The sequence below is a fragment of the Oncorhynchus nerka genome, linkage group LG20 (assembly GCF_034236695.1).
Source record: "Oncorhynchus nerka isolate Pitt River linkage group LG20, Oner_Uvic_2.0, whole genome shotgun sequence".
NCBI classification, from domain to species: Eukaryota; Metazoa; Chordata; class Actinopteri; order Salmoniformes; family Salmonidae; genus Oncorhynchus; species Oncorhynchus nerka.
Genome location: NC_088415.1, coordinates 12,913,989 through 12,934,474, shown reverse-complemented (window position 1 = coordinate 12,934,474; position 20,486 = coordinate 12,913,989). Strand labels below are relative to the sequence as shown.

Sequence of the window (20,486 nt, the reverse complement as noted above, 5' to 3'; positions counted from 1 at the left end):
TCCAAAGTGGTGTTCTATTATTTATCTCATTCGCTTGACAAAGTGAAGTTACAGATACTTACCTGTGTATTAGATGAACACACACATACTCTCACTCACTTTCTGAGAAGAGCTCAGACATAAGCCCAGTGTCACATACAGATACACATTCTGAAACAGGGAGTCTCGTATCCTCGTGCCATAAGTTAAGCATCTTTCCTAACGTTATTTTAGGATGGCCAGTCAGGTCTCCTCTGTGTTGTCGGACACAAGACATTCATGCTTCTGGCGAGTCCATGTTCCAGAGCCTTGTATCGACCTTGTCCTTCGCCTAAATACTTTATCATTTACATGGATCATTTCTTCAAATATAGAGTCCCTTTTTAGACCACCAAAATAAAACAATTGCTTGTCCCTTAAATATCAACGTTTTGGTCCCACTTGTATTAAATGTGGCTAAAACATTTTGTCATAGTAATTAGATACCGTTAGATACAGAGTAATGTTCTTTTCCGTGTTGGTGTACTTGACTGTTGACTGCACAACAAAATGTATTTAACATGCTTTATATCTGCAAACAAATTCAAAATGGATTGTGTTAAAACATCTCCTTCGTGTTTGACTATTACACTAGCATCCAAACAGGTATACCAGTTGTAAGTACTAACCGTGTATATGTACCCACTATATCTGCCAGTGTAATTACCATGTAAATGCAGGGTTTTGGTACCACTCAATATGAAGTTGGACCGTCGTTTGTTTTGCCAGAGGGTAGGAAGGTTTCCACTAGTTATCACAGCCACAAAGACTACATGGGCTATAACGTAATTAATATAAACACAAATGAGCATTTTAGTCCTAATTTAAGATTAGACATAAGGTTAGCAGTGTGGTTAAAGTTAGGTTTGAAATTCCATTTTAAGAATAGAAATTAGAGAAATAGGCAGGGGGTTATGACTTTGTGGCCGTGGTAACTAGTGACAACCGGGTACGAGAAATCTCCCTTCTGTTAGTGAAAGGCTGCTGATTGGCTGACTGTTTTCCCCCACAGATAAAACAGAATGGAAACTCCAGCATGTGACACACCCCAACACAGCTATGCACCAGATGAGGCTGGTGGGAGGAGCTATAGGAGGACAGGCTCATTGTAATGTCTGGAATGGAATAAATGGACCAGTATCAAACACAAACATACGGAAACCACGTTTAACCCAACCCATTTATTCCATTCCAGCCACTACAATGAGCTCGTCCTCCTATAACTCCTCTCCCCAGCCTCCACTGCTAGACACACACACACGACACAAGCATACGCATCCACTCCTACAGCCAATACTCACACACCCACTAAAGCATATCCACACACACACACAAATGCAAAAATACATACACATGCCCAAAACTGTGCACACAGTCATTCTGTACACCGATGGATCCCTGAATAACATCTATGTGAAGAAGTGAGCGCTCAGATCTGTTCAGTCTTCAGGTGATTGAGACATTGCCTCTCCTCTTTTCTCTCTTCTTTCCATCCCCCCATCTTTTCCCTTTTCCAGAGACGGCTTCCCAGGGACTAAACTTCCAGAAAGTCTCTTCCCAGATCCATGTAGGCCTCGTCGATGTAGCTGGCTATGGCACATAGTGAAGTCCGGTCTGAGTCCAACAGAACCGACACGGTCTCCTTCCAATAGGTGAAGAGGATACAGGAGCTCTGTTGCAGATTGGAGAGAGAGAGAGAATGGTAGGAAAGAGAGAGACAATGGTACGAGGGGAGAGAGAGAGAGAGAATGGTAGGAAAGAGAGAGACAATGGTACGAGGGGAGAGAGAGAGACAATGGTACGAGGGGAGAGAGAGAGAGACAATGGTACGAGGGGAGAGAGAGAGAGACAATGGTACGAGGGGAGAGAGAGAGAGACAATGGTACGAGGGGAGAGAGAGAGAGACAATGGTACGAGGGGAGAGAGAGAGAGACAATGGTACGAGGGAGAGAGAGAGAGACAATGGTACGAGGGGAGAGAGAGAGAGACAATGGTACGAGGGGAGAGAGAGAGAGACAATGGTACGAGGGGAGAGAGAGAGACAATGGTACGAGGGGAGAGAGAGAGACAATGGTACGAGGGGAGAGAGAGAGACAATGGTACGAGGGGAGAGAGAGAGACAATGGTACGAGGGGAGGGAGAGAGAGACAATGGTACGAGGGGGGAGAGAGAGACAATGGTACGAGGGGAGAGAGAGAGACAACGGTACGAGGGGAGAGAGAGAGACAACGTTACGAGGGGAGAGAGAGAGACAACGGTACGGAGGGAGAGAGAGAGACAACGGTACGGAGGGAGAGAGAGAGACAACGGAACGGAGGGAGAGAGAGAGAGACAACGGTACGAGGGGAGAGAGAGAGAGAACGGTACGAGGGGAGAGAGAGAGAGACAATGGTACGAGGGGAGAGAGAGAGAGAATGGTACGAGGGGAGAGAGAGAGAATGGTACGAGGGGAGAGAGAGAGAATGGACGAGGAGGGAGAGAGAGAGAATGGTACGAGGGAGAGAGAGAGAGAGAATGGTACGAGGGGAGAGAGAGAGAGAGAATGGTACGAGGGGGAGAGAGAGAGAGAATGGTACGAGGGAGAGAGAGAGAGAGAATGGTACGAGGGAGAGAGAGAGAGACAATGGTACGAGGGGAGAGAGAGAGAGACAATGGTACGAGGGGAGAGAGAGAGAGACAATGGTACGAGGGGAGAGAGAGAGAGACAATGGTACGAGGGGAGGAGAGAGACACAATGGTACGAGGGGAGAGAGAGAGACAATGGTACGAGGGAGAGAGAGAGACAATGGTACGAGGGGGAGAGAGAGAGACAATGGTACGAGGGGAGAGAGAGACAATGGTACGAGGGGAGAGAGAGAGACAATGGTACGAGGGGAGAGAGAGAGACAATGGGAGGGGAGGGAGAGAGAGACAATACGAGGGGAGGGAGAGAGAGACAATGGTACGAGGGGGAGAGAGAGAGACAATGGTACGAGGGAGGGAGAGAGAGACAACGTAACGAGGGAGAGAGAGAGACAACGTACGAGGGGAGAGAGAGAGACAATGGTACGAGGGGAGAGAGAGAGAGAACGGAGAGGGGAGAGAGAGAGAGACAATGGTACGAGGGGGAGAGAGAGAGACAATGGTACGAGGGGAGAGAGAGAGAGACAATGGTACGAGGGGAGAGAGAGAGAGAGACAATGGTACGAGGGAGAGAGAGAGAGAGAATGGTACGAGGGAGAGAGAGAGAGACAATGGTACGAGGGGAGAGAGAGAGACAATGGTACGAGGGGAGAGAGAGAGACAATGGTACGGAGGGAGAGAGAATGGTACGAGGGGAGAGAGAATGGTACGAGGGGAGAGAATGGTACGAGGGGAGAGAATGGTACGAGGGGAGAGAGAGAGACAATGGTACGAGGGGAGAGAGAGAGACAATGGTACGGGGAGAGAGAGAGAGAGACAATGGTACGAGGGGAGAGAGAGAGACAATGGTAAGGAGAGAGAGAGAGAATGGTACGGGGAGAGAGAGAATGGTACGAGGGGAGAGAATGGTACGAGGGGAGAGAATGGTACGAGGGGAGAGAATGGTAGGAAAGAGAGAGAATGGTATGAAGGGAGAGAATGGTAGGAGAGAGTGATAGGAGAGAGAGATAGAGAGAGAGAGAGTGATAGGAGAGAGAGAGAGAATGATATAGACAGGGAAAGGGGATATCTAGTCAGTTGCACAACTGAATGCATTGAACAGAAATGTGTTTCCTCATTTAACCCAAAGAGAGAAATACAACAGTAAGTCAGTCAACCACAATAGAACAGAACATGGTTTAGTTTACAGGTAACCTAATACAGAATTACCACCATAGAGTAGGCAGCATTCAAGGAACAACGGTCGGTGTGTGTGTGTGTGTGTGAGCGCATTGGGGAGGACACTCACGTTCTCCAGACAGGTGCTGTCCTTGTCCTTGTTGAGGTAGTGGCGCTGCCAAAAGCACAGCAGGTTGTGGAAGTTGTTGAGCAGGCAGCCGGGGTATTTCTCTGTGTACTCCTTCTCTCTCAGGGCGTTGAGGTAGAAGGACAGCTTACCCCGTCTCCTGGCCAGCATCAATACCACCAGGCTGGTGTTCAGACAGCTCACATTCTCCTAACATTGGTAGGGTACAGCCACCATCAAACAGAAGGGAAAGGATCACAGTCTGTTAACATGTAGATGATCCAGACAAGTGTATGTCTCAATATGAGAAACAAGAAATGGAGGAATGTAAAGTCTACGATCGCTAGAAGGAGGATGCAATGCCATGACAGTCATTAGCATTACTGTACACCCGACAACAGACGATGGGATAGGGGGGTTCCTTGCCTGTGTGAGCGTCTGCACGTTGATGATGTTGACGAGCCTGAAGAGGATGGTTAGTCTATTCTCCACGCGGACCATGTAGGACAACAGACTGCACTCTGACAGCACTTCCACAACTACAGGGCAGACACAGACAAAGAGAGACAGAGACACACAAATAGAGAGAGACAGAGACAGACAGCGAGACAGAGAGACAGACAGACAGAGACATGGAGGAGTCAGAGGTGGATTTCTACAAACACCAAGAGTAGACATAACCCACTGGTTGAATCAATGTTGTTTCCACGTCACTTTAACCTGAAAAAAATGTATATGAAATTGATTCAACATGGGGAAACTAGTCCTATTTTTAACCATCTTTGAACCTAAAGCCAATGACATGGTGTCATGTTTTGTTGAACTCACATTAGTTGACAACTCAACCAAATGTAAATCAAAACTGGACGTTGAACTGATGTCTGTGCCCAGTGGGAATATTTCACTACTTCAAAGCCTCCTGATGCTTCAAGTGGGCTTACTTTCATTTTACCTTTATTTTACCAGGCTGGTCAAATAAAGAACAGATTCATATTTACAATGACTGCCTGGTAAATTCTTAAAAGTCAATGCTGTTGTGGGGGTTCTAAAGCTGATACATGGAATTGTTTTAAGGTGTTCATTCTATGGATCATTTAGCTATTGGATTTAGAATGATTTAATAAAATATGCATTTTGGCCTTTAGAAACACATTGAATAACACATTCATAAGATGGCAACAACCAGAAAAAAGTCCAAAAATAAAATCATAAGTAACAAGGTTTTGACGTGTCTGTCCTATATCTAGGAGATAAGCTCAGGATATTATATCCTGAGCATTTTGATTTTCAGCAAAAAAAATGGCTAACATTTCTAAACCTGTTTTCCCTTTGTCATTATGGGGTATTGTGATGTCATTATGGGGTATTGTGATGTCATTATGGGGTATTGTGATGTCATTATTGGGTATTGTGTGTAGATTGCTGAGGATATATTTTTAATCCATTTTAGAATAAGGCTGTAACGTAACAACGTGGAAAATATATATAACATATTCCACATTTTGTTATGTTACAGCGTTATTCTAAAATGGATAAAAAAATATTTATACCCAAAAAACTAAAAAAAGAAATACATTATTTACATAAGTATTCAGACCCTTTGCTATGAGACTAGAAATGGAGCTCAGGTGCATCCTGTTTCCATTGATCATCCTTGAGATGTTTCTACAACTTGATTGGAGTCCACCTGTGGTAAATTCAATTGATTGGACATGATTTGGAAAGACACACACCTGTCTATATAAGGGCCCACAGTTGACAGTACAAGTCAGAGCAAAAACCAAGCCATGAGGTGGAAGGAATTGTCCGTAGAGCTCTGAGACAGGATTGTGTCGAGGCACAGATCTGGGGAAGGGTAGCAAAACATTTCTGCAGCATTGAAGGTCCCCAAGAACACAATGGAAGAAGTTTGGAACCACCAAGACTCTTCCTAGAGCTGGTTGCCCGGCCAAACTGAGCAATCGGGGGAGAAGGGCCTTGGTCAGTGAGGTGTGGAAATGGGACAACCTTCCAGAAGAACAACCATCTTTGGAGCACTCTACCAATCAGGCCTTTATGGTAAGTGGCCAGAGGGAAGCCACTCCTCCGTGAAATGGCACATGACAGCCCGCTTGGAGTTTGCCAAAAGTCACCTAAGATTCTCCGGTCTGATGAAACCAAGATTTAACTATTTGGTCTGAATGACAAGCGTCACATCTGGAGGAAACCTGGCACCATCCCTACGTGTGTGTGTGTGTATATAATTATTTTACACATATTTAACTTTTTTTTTTTAGGTTGCCACTAAACGACCTTCATACTTCCATCAATGTTTTTAAACTGGTTACCTTCAGACAAGTCCCGGAGCATAGAGCAAAACGGAGAACACCATAGTGTTTGTGAGTTAGTTTGTAACCCAAACGATTCGGACGCTACAAACAGAAGTTGGCACATTGATGGTACCGGCTTCAGATGAATCCAGACACTGGTGGGGGCCGTAGAGCAAAACGGAGACCACCACTTAGATTGACGCACCGGTGTGTCAGTCGACTCTTGAGGATTAACACGTTTCTACAGCCACAAACGTGTTCACCGCTGGGCCCAGGACTATTTTCTATGGACCTACCTCTCACATCGTCAGTCTGGCTCTCGAAGCGGTCCAGGGACAGGATGATACAGCGCACCAGCATGTTGGAGTCCACCAGAGAGCTGTTGATCTGCGTCATGAACGTCTGGAACTAACACAGGAAGCAGAAATGAAACCAAACATGTATTAAAAGGAAGTGATGTCTAGGGTTAAGCTAGAAAGTAGACTGCACTCCCTTTCCATCGGTCTGATCCTCATTCTTTTGAAGTGCCTCTCCCCTGGGCAGTGTCCTACCTTCTCCTCTGTGTTGACGTATTTGTTGAACCTCTTGAAGGAGTCGATGTTGAACTTCATGAGTTCCCCCAGCAGGTCAAAGTAACTCTGCAGCACATCCCTGGACTTACAGCCGCTGTCTATGATGCAGAACAGGATGTGCTGGAAGGACAGAGAGGACAGGGATTTAATAGGAGGTTTTAAATGAAGACTTGAAGGCGGTTCTATCATAGGTGTGTGTGGCTTCGCTGGCTTGGCAACAGCCTCCGTACCTCCAGCAGGCCTCTCTTGAGCAAGAACACCTGGTCAGCGTAGGAGGTGGATCCTCTCAGGAAGCTCTCCACCGCCCTCGCCTGCCAGAACCTACAGACAGACAGGGGTTTAACCCTCGTCTTCCTCTTTCTATACCTGATGACGTTTCCCTAATTAACTCCTGGAGTCAACACACACTCACCTGAATGAGGATTCGGCCGGTTCTTTCTTCATGACTGAAAGTAGCCGTGTCAGGAGGCCCTTTTTACCATCACAGATTAGATTTCTATATTTATAGAGAGAAAATATCCAACGCAATGGAGGATTTGTCAAATTCAGAAACACAAAATGTCGTCCATCCCTGTACCCCTGCCTAACTAACAGCCCAACCTGTCCGTGTTGACGAGAGCCTCCACCTCAGGGATGTTGGCCTTCAGAGAGATGGCACTGAGCTCATTCAGCTCCTGAGCATTCAAGAGGAGATACTTGTTCCTGAGAGGGAGGAGGAAAGAACAGACATGATCCAAATGACAGAGTCACTGAACATGATGGTACCAAACTCAGTACCAGACCATATGTCTAATTCCACAGAAATACAGTTTAAATCATACTGTCTGTACTGAACTCACTCATGATGGTCGCTGAAGCTCTGGAGTAGTCGTAGAAAATGGATTTTAAAGGAGATCTCCTGTGTGAGTGAGATCGAGAGAGGATGAACCAGTGAGGGCTGCAATAGAGGTGCTTAGTGTTACAGTGCCATTGAGCTCATTCCCAGAGCAGAGAGGTCATCTTACCGGGCTGCAGTCACAGTTCTGGTTCTGGCCGTGGAGGACGTGGGTGGACGTCTGCTTTCTCCAGATCAGCTTGTCAAACAGGTTGTTGAGACCTGGAATCAGTTTGAACTCTGCAAGCATTCTGTGAACCTGTTCACAAGGAACCATATCTTTACATTCTATAGAGCCCAGACCGTATAACACAGGTATGACAAGACAGGTTATTTTTATTGGTCTAATTCCATTAGTAACCAGTTCATAATAGCAATAAGGCACCCCAGGGGTTTGTGGTATATGGCCAATATACCACGGCTAAATGCTGTATCCAGGCACTCCCCGTTGCATCCTGCATAAGAACAGCCCTTAGCTGTGGTATATTGGCCATACACCACCCCCCCAGGACTTACTGCCTAACTTTACATCAGCAGATGTCACAAAGGACTTAACAGACAACCAACCTAAAACCACAAAAGGCAAGGAATGCAGAGGCACAGTGGAAAAACTTTACAATCTCAGTTACTGATTGAAGCAAGTCCAGCTATCTGTCTCACCTGGTTCCTCTGGCGTCCTATGAGGAGCACACAGAGCACATAGAGAACCTCCACCTTGTACATGATCTCATGGACGATCTTCATGGACTGGGGCAGACTGTGCCTGAGAGGACTGGTGACCAGAGAGCTCTCGTCTGGCGACTCTGAGAAAGAAACACATTAAGATTCAGGGATGATAACTGGTGAGGGGCCCAAAAAAGGTGACAAAAAAATTCAGTTAAATCCAAGAAAAGTTGTAAGATGCCTATTTTCCGAGTCATCACAATAACAATATTTTGACTAACAATGTGACACACCAGGCCAAATATCACGATAGAGTAGTATCGTGACACTGCTAATAAATTATGCAGTCCTAAGCCAATGTAGCTTGTTATTCGTTAGCTATCCAGGTAACATGATCAAACAAGGTTGTTTGAGTAGCCCTCGAGTAGTTTAGAAATATAAAATGAGCGACAATTTGAGGTAGAAAAGGGGAGAAGGTAGTTCCGGAGGTTTGGTTTTCAGTGATGTAAAGGCACGAGAATGACTGTCTGTGCTCTGTTTTCCTCTATGGCACTGAGCCTAGTCAGACTGCCCTGCTTGTTCTTACAGAAGCTATTAAAACATATATGTATTCACTACGCTCGCGCTGTGAGCCGCTCCAATAATTTAAAAAATGTAACAGAAAAACCAGACCACCATCATGGCTAAATAACATTTGAAAACTGATGGGAGATGAGCAGAAAGAACAGATGAGTAGGATAATGGCTGGTTAGGGGATGATGCTGTCTGTCCACAGCTGAGTAGGATAATGGCTGGTTAGGGGATGATGCTGTCTGTCCACAGCTGAGTAGGATAATGGCTGGTTAGGGGATGATGCTGTCTGTCCACAGCTGAGTAGGATAATGCCTGGTTAGGGGATGATGCTGTCTGTCCACAGCTGAGTAGGATAATGCCTGGTTAGGGGATGATGCTGTCTGCCCACAGCTGAGTAGGATAATGCCTGGTTAGGGGATGATGCTGTCTGTCCACAGCTGAGTAGGATAATGGCTGGTTAGGGGATGATGCTGTCTGTCCACAGCTGAGTAGGATAATGCCTGGTTAGGGGATGATGCTGTCTGTCCACAGCTGAGTAGGATAATGCCTGGTTAGGGGATGATGCTGTCTGCCCACAGCTGAGTAGGATAATGCCTGGTTAGGGGATGATGCTGTTTGCCCACAGCTGAGTAGGATAATGCCTGGTTAGGGGATGATGCTGTCTGTCCACAGCTGAGTAGGATGATGCTGTCTGCCCACAGCTGGCTGGTTAGGGGATGATGCTGTCTGTCCCCACAGCTGCCCACAGCTGAGTAGGATAATGGCTGGTTAGGGGATGATGCTGTCTGTCCACAGCTGAGTAGGATAATGTCTGGTTAGGGGATGATGCTGTCTGCCCACAGCTGAGTAGGATAATGTCTGGTTAGGGGATGATGCTGTCTGCCCACAGCTGAGTAGGATAATGCCTAGTTAGGGGATGATGCTGTTTGTCCACAGCTGAGTAGGATAATGCCTGGTTAGGGGATGATGCTGTCTGTCCACAGCTGAGTAGGATAATGTCTGGTTAGGGGATGATGCTGTCTGCCCACAGCTGAGTAGGATAATGGCTAGTTAGGGGATGATGCTGTCTGTCCACAGCTGAGTAGGATAATGCCTGGTTAGGGGATGATGCTGTTTGTCCACAGCTGAGTAGGATAATGCCTGGTTAGGGGATGTGGCTGGCTGCTCAAACCCAAAACTCATTCTGATATGACATAGCTGACATCACTCTGAACTCCGAGTTATTTGTATAACGCGTAGGGATGCATTCTGTTACATTTATCTCTTATTCTTATCCGTATTTTTGGAAACTGCATTTTTGGTTAGGGGCTCCTAAGTAAGCATTTCACTGTAAGGTCTACACCTGTTGTATTAGGTGCATGTGACTAATACAATTTGATTTTGATTTGTGCTCAGTCATTAATTTCAATATGAGAAACATATCAAATCAAATGTTATTTGTCACATGCGCCGAATACAACAGGTGTAGTAGACCTTAGTGTACTGCTGAATACAACAGGTGTAGTAGACCTTAGTGTACTGCTGAATACAACAGGTGTAGTAGACCTTAGTGTACTGCTGAATACAACAGGTGTAGTAGACCTTACAGTGTACTGCTGAATACAACAGGTGTAGTAGACCTTAGTGTACTGCTGAATACAACAGGTGTAGTAGACCTTACAGTGTACTGCTGAATACAACAGGTGTAGTAGACCTTACAGTGTACTGCTGAATACAACAGGTGTAGTAGACCTTACAGTGTACTGCTGAATACAACAGGTGTAGTAGACCTTACAGTGTACTGCTGAATACAACAGGTGTAGTAGACCTTACAGTGTACTGCTGAATACAACAGGTGTAGTAGACCTTACAGTGTACTGCTGAATACAACAGGTGTAGTAGACCTTACAGTGTACTGCTGAATACAACAGGTGTAGTAGACCTTACAGTGTACTGCTGAATACAACAGGTGTAGTAGACCTTACAGTGTACTGCTGAATACAACAGGTGTAGTAGACCTTAGTGTACTGCTGAATACAACAGGTGTAGTAGACCTTACAGTGTACTGCTGAATACAACAGGTGTAGTAGACCTTACAGTGTACTGCTGAATACAACTGGTGTAGTAGGCCTTACAGTGTACTGCTGAATACAACAGGTGTAGTAGACCTTAGTGTACTGCTGAATACAACAGGTGTAGTAGACCTTACAGTGTACTGCTGAATACAACAGGTGTAGTAGACCTTACAGTGTACTGCTGAATACAACAGGTGTAGTAGACCTTACAGTGTACTGCTGAATACAACAGGTGTAGTAGACCTTACAGTGTACTGCTGAATACAACAGGTGTAGTAGACCTTAGTGTACTGCTGAATACAACAGGTGTAGTAGACCTTACAGTGTACTGCTGAATACAACAGGTGTAGTAGACCTTACAGTGTACTGCTGAATACAACAGGTGTAGTAGACCTTACAGTGTACTGCTGAATACAACAGGTGTAGTAGACCTTAGTGTACTGCTGAATACAACAGGTGTAGTAGACCTTACAGTGTACTGCTGAATACAACAGGTGTAGTAGACCTTACAGTGTACTGCTGAATACAACAGGTGTAGTAGACCTTACAGTGTACTGCTGAATACAACAGGTGTAGTAGACCTTACAGTGTACTGCTGAATACAACAGGTGTAGTAGACCTTACAGTGTACTGCTGAATACAACAGGTGTAGTAGACCTTTCCATTACATCTATACTTACAAGACCCTAACCAACAATGTAGTTCAATAAATAGAGTTAAGAAAATATTTACTAAATAAACTACAGTAAAAAAATAAAAAACAATAAAATAAAATAACGAGGCTATATTCAGGGGTGCCGGTACCGAGTCAATGTGTGGGGGTACAGGTTAGTTTAGGTAATTTGTACATGTAGGTAGGGGTGAAGTAACTATGGATAGATAATAAACAGAGAGTAGCAGCAGTGTAAAAACAAAGGTAAATAGTCTGGTGGCCACTTGATTAATTGTTCAGCAGTCTTATGGCTTGGGAGTAGAAGCTGTTAAGTAGCCTTTTGGTCCTAGACGTGGGGCTCCGATAATGCTTGCCGTGCGGTAGCAGAAAGAAGAGTTTATGACACCATTATTTAGTGATCACACAGGGAGAAGATCTGCTTGCTCATTTCTTTTATAGCCCAATGGGTGATACTCGGCACTTTGTCAGATTTTTTTTTTTTTTTTTTTTAAACAGATCTACACATTCACTTTGAAATCAAAATGGCCAAAAGTGACGAGTTCACATCCCTGAAGATTATGACATCACACATGACTGTAAAGTGGGTCACATTCTGAACCGTATTACTGATGTAAGAAAACAGTGAACAGCGGTCTGTTATACCGTCAGCATATCTCAGATGACCGGAGCGTGGCGTGTGGGCATGTATTATCTACTGGTCTGACCTGTGCTGCTCTGCTCGGCGTCCTCTGTGGCCATCTGCATAAGAGTGTCCAGCACCAGGGCGTTGTCCAGCAAGGTGTACCAGTCCTGAAGCTCCAGCAGCAGGCTGGATGCCCCCGAGGCCTCAGACACCTTCCTGGTAGCCAGCTTACACAGCCGCTCAATGAAGCCCGGGATGTTCAGCAGGGCCACTGATGCACACAGGTGTTCAATCAAAAACAAATCCCATGAATGACTGAAACTTAAGTCCATCTCAACTCGCGTGCCACATCGTGATTTACAAACTCAACGGAGGGCATCACAGCTTGTTTTTTAGGACTGATTTGTTTGTCAAAACAAAGGGCAGGTATTTGAAACTATATATGTTCATCTAGTTGTGTACGTTCAAGTGTGATCTTCGGTGTTTCTTTAAGACAAAATAATAATTTCCCCCCCAAAAAAGTGACTGAGAACTTTAACCCCTGCGCACAGAGAGAGAACAGATTATTTCATTATCAATTTACTGTTTCCCTTTAAAGTGGCAATCAGCAGTCAAATCAATAAGAAAGTGTCGCTGTTTCACTAAAAAGCTGCAACATGGGGCAGGAGAAATGCAACCACTCTAAAATTCATAAACAGAGCTATGGATGCAAGGACTGACCATCCAAGATATCAAAATTATACTTAGTTTACAAACATCGGAGTAAAACAATCTTATATTTTGGGTTCTGATAAGGTACGACAGTTCAACTAAGCTTATGAGGCATTTATAAGTTATATTCTCAAATAATCAATAGGTATAGATCATTAACCATTAAGTCCAAAAATGGATGTAACTACTGGAGGTTGCCCCTTTAACTGAGTTCTAAGGAAACATTGAGGAGTACAAATCCATCATTTTTTAATCTCATTCATCACTGAGCAATAGAGGGACAGGTCATTTGCAAGGATTTTCTTCATTAAATGCTAGTCATATGAAGCATCATTATATATTATACCTTCCATTCTCTCTCCCTGGTCTGATGGTGAGAGCTGTCTTACCCTGGTTGACTTCAGAGTGGGAAGGGCAGAGGTTGGTCTTCTGCTGGGCGTTTTTAGCCAGCAGCGTGTGCTTGTCATCATTGCCCAGGTCCGGCTCAGTGATGGTGACTGACAGGATGCGGCAGAAGTTGGCCAGCTGCTGCTGGTTGAAGCTCTGGACCAGACTGGGCAGGTTGGGGATCCCCTCCAGCTGGATCATCTCCTGGAGCATAAACATGAAGGTACAAGTTATTAGGGTCATTCCACTTCAAACTGGCAAAGGAAAAATTATTCTGGAATGCTTCTTATCTGTTTCTAACTACAGAAACCATTTCATCTAAAATGGTGGGTGTCATGGCTTGCTGAAATGGCATGGAACAACTCTAATGTTTTCGTGAATCTTTTGGCCATGACCAGTGGTAACTGCAAATATGTAAGGACTGACATAGTGATAGTATGCATCCTTACCTTCCTGACCCCAAGAATGTCCTCAATCAATGTGGCAGTTTGCAAAAATGTCTTCTTGTTTGACATGAGCGTAAACAAAAACATGACAAAGTCATCTCGTGATGCCAGACTTTTAGTGACTCCTTCCATCTGAAAGTGAGGGAAAGCTCATGATTAACCTTCCCCGACTAAAAGAAAGGAAAGAGGGTGGACGCCATCCTCTGTCAGACAGTGTTAAAGGAAAACTGAACCCAAAAACAATATTTTGGTATTTGTTTCATTAATCCATTGTTGACATAGTCCCAAAATGTTTTGCATGTCAGCAATCAAGTTTTCATGATATGTAACTTTCATATGATACAGCGTTTGGCATCATACGGGGAGGATTTCTGTATTTCTTACATGCATTCAAACACTCTATCTAAGGCATTGATACTTACACATATACAACAATTGTACAGAACACTTAAACAATCCTTGACGAGGTCATCACTCACTGTAATGAGAACATATGTTAGAATATATATTGAAGGCATAAAAAAATGTGGTTCCTCACATTTGCAAAACTATGACAAAGGAATGTAATATGGTTTACTTTTCGGTAAATTGGTCTGCGTGGTCAGGGTGGGTCTCATCAGAATCTCCACTAGTAACTGAGGACAAAGGAGAAATTAAAACCCTGACATAGCAAATATGGTCACTGACAAGACCGTCGGCTCTATATGCCTTTGTTCCAACATGTTGGAAACTCACATCAACGCCGCCAAAGAGGTCAAAGGTGTATGTGTTGGGAGAGGTGGACTCCTGTGCTGTTCTCCTCTCCTCTGTCACAAACGACATTGCCTCCATGGAGAGAAAAGATGCCACTTCCTACCACACCATAGAGAGAACACAAACACGTCATCAACAACATCTGTCAGCTCAGCAACAATCACCATCACAGCTACCACGAGGAAAACAAACCTGAAACAGTCACCTGTAAAGAGGGGCATTACAACGCCAACGAGGTCAGGGAAGAGTAATTATTGCACCTTGATAATGGAGTGGATCTGGGAGAGGTCACTGTTGAGGTGACTGCTGTCATACAGTCTCTGCAGCATCACTGGAATCCCATGCCACTTGGCCTGATGGTCCCTCTCTTGAAGTAGGGCCTCAGACATCTGAGGACAAGGAGGGAACACCATAGGAACAAGAAAATGTCAAGGATAGGGAAATGCAGTACATAAATAAGTGATCCCCCTCTGAGTGTATATTAAACAGACAAGATATACACACACACACGAGTCATTGCCCTAATTTGAGGGGCTATACCAGTTGATGTTTAAAATGTGATAGCTGTAGCCTGGAGGGGTTGCTGTGACAACTTTTCCAGTGATCAGCAAGGAAGCTAGCGGACATGGTGATGGAAGTTTATTTTACTTCATTCACCATGGAGTGGAGTTTAGTCCGCTACAAGGAAGCCATCCATCTTAGTGAAGTAGATAACGTAATAGCTAGCATATTAACTTGTTAGCTAGCTAATAAAAAAACTACCTACATACACTTCCACTACATTAGCTAGCCGTTTGCACAGCGCTCCGTTCCGCGTAGACGTAGCTAGCTATCAACCTAGCTAGCTAGGTTTTCTCCGTCCCAAACCCTTACAATTTCAGCTTTTAGAAAGGATTTATAAATGTGTATTTTACCTCTGTGCCTCGACTAAGTCCCCCGCCACTAATTTGTCCATGTCTGATCCTTGTAAGTATGTTTTTATTACTATTTCTTCGGGTCCGAGAGGGCCCGAGTCGCTCTGTTGTCGCCATACTTCCTCTTTCGCTTGTCTAAACAGGAAGTTACGGACCGTCGACGGAGTTCTCACAGACCACCTAATGGTGCGCTATAGCAACTACAATTATTGTCTAACTAGAAATCGTAATTATTCAAGAAAAATGTTGTGGGTGGCGTATTTTTATGGTAGGTGGAAGAAGTTTAAACGTTTTAAATCGCTAGAGTCTAGTGTTGAAAAATGGAGACTAATTTAGTAGTACAAGTACTAGTATTATTTGTTGTAGTGGGATAGTGGCCGTTAGTGGAATAGTTACAGTGGAAGTAAATAGTGAATGCATTGGTAGTGAAATAGCCAAATGACTGTAGCCCAGTGGTAGTTTAGTAGTGGTAGCAGCTAGTTATTGCAATAGTTATTGTTATAAATAAGTACACCTATAGTGAAGTAATAATTTGGGTTAGTTTATGATGTGTGGTTAGTGAGTGTGAGTGTTATACTGGGTTAGTTTAGTGAGCTGTGTGAGTGGCCTAAACTCAACAAAGGCATTGAGTGCGAGACCTGCATGTGATTTATTTTAGAACGCATGTAATGTTTTGAAAGACAATGACCCACCGAAGCAGGGCGGGTGGGCAGTGAACGCTTTGTTTGCGTTTTATCCCTGGCTACATAGTCTCAAAATACACATGTTTCACTGCTTTGCTTATCCTGTCCTCTCTGCCCACTACTATGAAGGCCTACCCTGGCCAAACCCTAACCTGGATGGCGCTGGGCCAATTGTGCACCTCCCTATGGTACTCCTAATCATGGCTTGTTGTGATACAGCCTGGAATCGAACCAGGGTCTGTAGTGACGCCTCTAGCACTGAGATGTGGACTTGCTTCAACATTAACCACACGTAGCTACATTATTGGACACACATTTTTCAATCCCCAACTTGTAGTAAAAAGTAAGCAGAAGATTGGTAGAATATATTATTTAATGTAACTGGACAAAAGCTATTTCAAACACTGAAGTGTTTTTGTATGTTAACCCATTTTATCAATAGTAGTGGTAAACATAGCGAGCATATCAACATTAGCAGGCTAGATACATTTAAAAAAAAAATGTTAGTAATTTAATACGTGCTCTTATCCAGAGCGACTTACAGTTGAGCACATACATTTTATAACTTTTCCCCGTACTGGTCGCGGAGGGAATCGAACCTATAACACTGGCCTTGCAAGCACCAAGTGCTACCAACTGAACCATTTGGGACAAATCCATTTTGTAACAATACCAGAAATGCTGACAATTGTCGTGGTAATTATTCTAATCAAAGGAGAGACTTTTAGATTTCTTCAAAACCATCAAACTTTATTAATAATGACTGCAGTAATGGAGCGTTAACGGTCACGCTATGTTGTAGAGTTACCATCACTCATTCAAATATCTTTATGTACATATTCTTCATCCCTTTACGCTTGTGTGTATAAGGTAGTTGTTGTGAATTGTTAGGTTAGATTACTCGTTGGTTATTACTGCATTGTCAGAACTAGAAGCACAAGCATTTCGCTACATCTGCTAACCATGTGTATGTGACAAATAAAATTTGATTTGATTTGTAACAGAGAAAAGAGCCAGGTGCTAATCCTAAAGCACCAAAGAAGGCTTCATCTTCAACCACCAGAATCAGGCAACAAACAAGCCGATAACCACCTGGTTATCTTAAAGATTATGTGGTGGAGTTTCCCCCACCAAAGCCCACCGGCAAGCCCACCGGGGCTCAAAGCGGGGATGGATCAACTGTACCTTCCAGCTATCAACCATCCCGTCCAAGCCAAGGACCGGAAACTGCTTTGGAACAGGGGAGTGGTCTACGGGAAGAACCAAAGGAAGAGGTACAGTAGAAGTCGGAAGTTTACATACATCTTAGCCAAGTACATTTAAACTCAGTTTTTCACAATTCTTGACATTTAATCCTAGTAAAAATTCCCTGTCCTAGGTCAGTTAGGATACCACTTTATTTTAAGAATGTGAAATGTCAGAATAACAGTAGAGAGAATGATTTATTTAAGCTTTTATTTCTTTCATCGCATTCCCACTGGGTTAGAAGTTTACATACACTCAATTCGTATTTTGTAGCATTGCCTTTAAAATGTTTAACTTGGGTCAAACGTTACGGGTAGTCTTCCACAAGTTATTTGTTTCTGGCCATTTTGAGCCTGTAATCGAACCCACAAATGCTGATGCTCCAGATACTCAACTAGTCTAAAGAAGGCCAGTTGTATTGCTTCTTTAATCAGAACAACAGTTTTCAGCTGTGCTAACATAACTGCAACACGGTTTTCTAATGATCAATTAGCCTTTTAAAATGATAAACTTGGATTAGCTAACACAATGTGCCATTGGAACACAGGAGTGATGGTTGCTGATAATGGGCCTCTGTACACCTATGTAGATATTCCATTACAAATCAGCCGTTTCCAGCTACAATAGTCATTTACAACATTAACAATGTCTACACTGTATTTCTGATCAATTTAATGTTATTTTAATGGACAAAAAAATGTGATTTTCTTCTTTTTTTTAAGGACATTTCTAAGTGACCCCAAACCTTTGAAAGGAAGTGTATATACTGGGCGGTGTCAGAGGAAAGCCCATAAAATTGTCAAAGACTCCAGTGACCCACAGCAAGCAGTACCAGAGCACCAAGTCTAGGACCAAAAAGCTCCTTAACAGCTTCTACCCCCAAGCCATAAGACTGCTGAACAATTAATCAAATGGCCACCAGACTATTACATTGACCCCCGGTCGGCCTCCATTTGTTTTGTACACTGCTGCTACTCGCTGTTTATTATCTATGCATAGTCACTTCCCCCCTACCTACATGTACAAATGACCTCTAACATGTACCCCAGTACACTGACTTGGTACCGGTACCCCCTGTATATAGCCTCGTTATTGTTATGTTATTGTGTTACTTTTTATTATTTTTTAGTTTAGTTTATTTGGTAAATATTTTCTCAACTCTTCTTAAAACTGCACTGTTGGATAAGGGCTTGTATGTAAGCATTTCACGGTAAGGTCTACACTTGTTGTATTCTTCAATCAGTGTAGATGATGGGGAGACAGGTTTAAGAATGATTTTTAAGCCTTGATACAATTGAGACATGGATTTTGAACGAGACAACAGCAGCACTGTGCCATGGTTGTAGGTGCCAGGCACACCCGGTTGTGTCAAAAACTGCACCGCTGCTGTGTTTTTTACACTCAACAGTTTCCAGTGTGTATCAAGAATGGTCCACCACCCAAAGGACATCCAGCCAACTTGACACAACTGTGTGAAGTATTGGAGTCAACATGGGCCAGCATCCCTGTGGAACGCTTTCGACACCTTGTAGAGTCCGTGCCTCGGTACTGGTACTCCTTGTATTTAGCCTTGTTATTGCTGTTTTATTATGTTAATATTTCATTTTTATTTATTTAGCTAAGTTCTCTTACTTTTTTACTCTGCATTGTTGGGAAAGGACTCGTAAGCATTTCCCGGTAAAGCATTTAATCGCTGCATGTGATGAATACAATTTTATTGATTATCATTCATTTATAAGTCCAAAAATTGATGTAGCAACTGCAGTTTGTAGTGGAAGTGTTTTTTTGTGTGTGTTGAATTTAACTGCTAATTTGCTATGTGAGGCCTATTTGATAGAATATACTGTAATGAAACAGCAGGGAGCAGGTCTCGAACCCTCGACGTTCGAGCCCGAGGTCCGGCGCGCTATCGACTGTGCCTCAAAAGCACTAATTCGCTTGACTTTGATATGTCACGTAACTATTTAGTCTTTGCTTGCCCTTGAAAGGTCGAGGTATGTAGAAAAGTATATTCTTGCCGGATTGCCTACATGTCCTTTCAACTTTACGGAGACAACCCTACCAAATAAAGTAGCCTATGGCGATATCAAAACCTACTTATTTTTTTTTATTATTGACGTTTTTATTCTGATACGCGTTCATTTCTGTACTATACTCTTCCTATTTGATTCTATTGAATTCAAGTTTATTTTTCTACAAATGCAGGAGAATATAATAGCTGTTATTTGGACGGATACAGCTCACTAGTCCTTACTACAAGCTAACAAGCAAGCTTTATGCAATACACGTAGCTAGTTAAATGCAAACAAGTTCATGTATGAAGTAACTGGAGCCCACAGCTTTCCATCATCATAGCGGCGTAATGGCCTGAAACCATAAGGTTTGTCTAATCTGGTCCTTGGGCAGTTGGTAAAACTTAATTTGCTGGTCTTTTCTCCTACTATTGTTCAAACAAAACGGTATGCAGCAGCTTTTCAGCATCTTAAAAGAAGGATTAGTTAGCTAGTTGAAGACAATGCCGTTGGAATCATCTATTTGGCTGATGATAGTAACTTACACACACACTTTTGCTATGTCATGACTTACCTGGACCACCTATTGAGATGTGCCGTTTGTTAAGTAAATCTGGTGTTAATTGAGGTGAAAATCAGACTGGTATGCCACTTTAAAGCCAAACGTTTCAGGAACGGAGGAAGCGTGGTGATGGCATGTTGAAGTGGGCAAGCAGCCAGCAGGGTTTGTGGAGCTTGTGATGAGCCATACTCCTAGATTGTGAATACCGTCAAAGACAGGGCCACCAACAAAACATGTTGACAATGGAGCAAATGCATCCTGTGACATTTTCACATGCAAACAGCACTTGATTTACGTGATCCACGTGTAGTTGTTAAGTGATGACTCAGTGGCAGAATGAGTTCCATCAGAGTGGCCAGGCTCTTTACAACATGATGGCAAATTCAGCACGCTGATTGGTGTGTGCACACACCCACACATGATCGTTTTTTTCCAACAGAGGCACTGAAAAATTAAGCCCAACATCAGGCACAGAAAAATCCATGCAAGATGGAAAGGGGTTAACAAC

At 43.6% G+C, this 20,486-nt stretch overlaps 1 protein-coding gene and 1 long non-coding RNA gene across 2 annotated transcripts; one reads left to right on the top strand and one right to left on the bottom strand.

Annotated features, from left to right (window-relative positions):
• Positions 1–7: 7 nt before the first annotated feature.
• Positions 8–15,629, bottom strand: LOC115101959 (short transient receptor potential channel 4-associated protein-like). The gene is made up of 19 exons (XM_029621420.2): positions 15,477–15,629; positions 14,823–14,951; positions 14,545–14,661; positions 14,387–14,444; positions 14,232–14,287; positions 13,813–13,941; positions 13,366–13,567; positions 12,348–12,536; positions 8,341–8,483; positions 7,811–7,939; positions 7,646–7,704; positions 7,407–7,508; positions 7,219–7,302; positions 7,037–7,127; positions 6,786–6,926; positions 6,531–6,642; positions 4,352–4,464; positions 3,929–4,135; positions 8–1,690 (listed from the first exon to the last, which is right to left on the bottom strand). Exons 1-19 carry the CDS (start codon positions 15,591–15,593, stop codon positions 1,553–1,555), a joined length of 2,316 nt encoding a protein of 771 aa, XP_029477280.1. The 5' UTR covers positions 15,594–15,629; the 3' UTR covers positions 8–1,552.
• A 906-nt stretch (positions 15,630–16,535) lies between these two features.
• On the top strand, positions 16,536–19,500 carry LOC135563144 (uncharacterized). Its single transcript, XR_010460299.1, has 2 exons — positions 16,536–17,433; positions 18,127–19,500. It is a non-coding gene; the product is annotated as an uncharacterized LOC135563144 (long non-coding RNA).
• Positions 19,501–20,486: the final 986 nt, after the last annotated feature.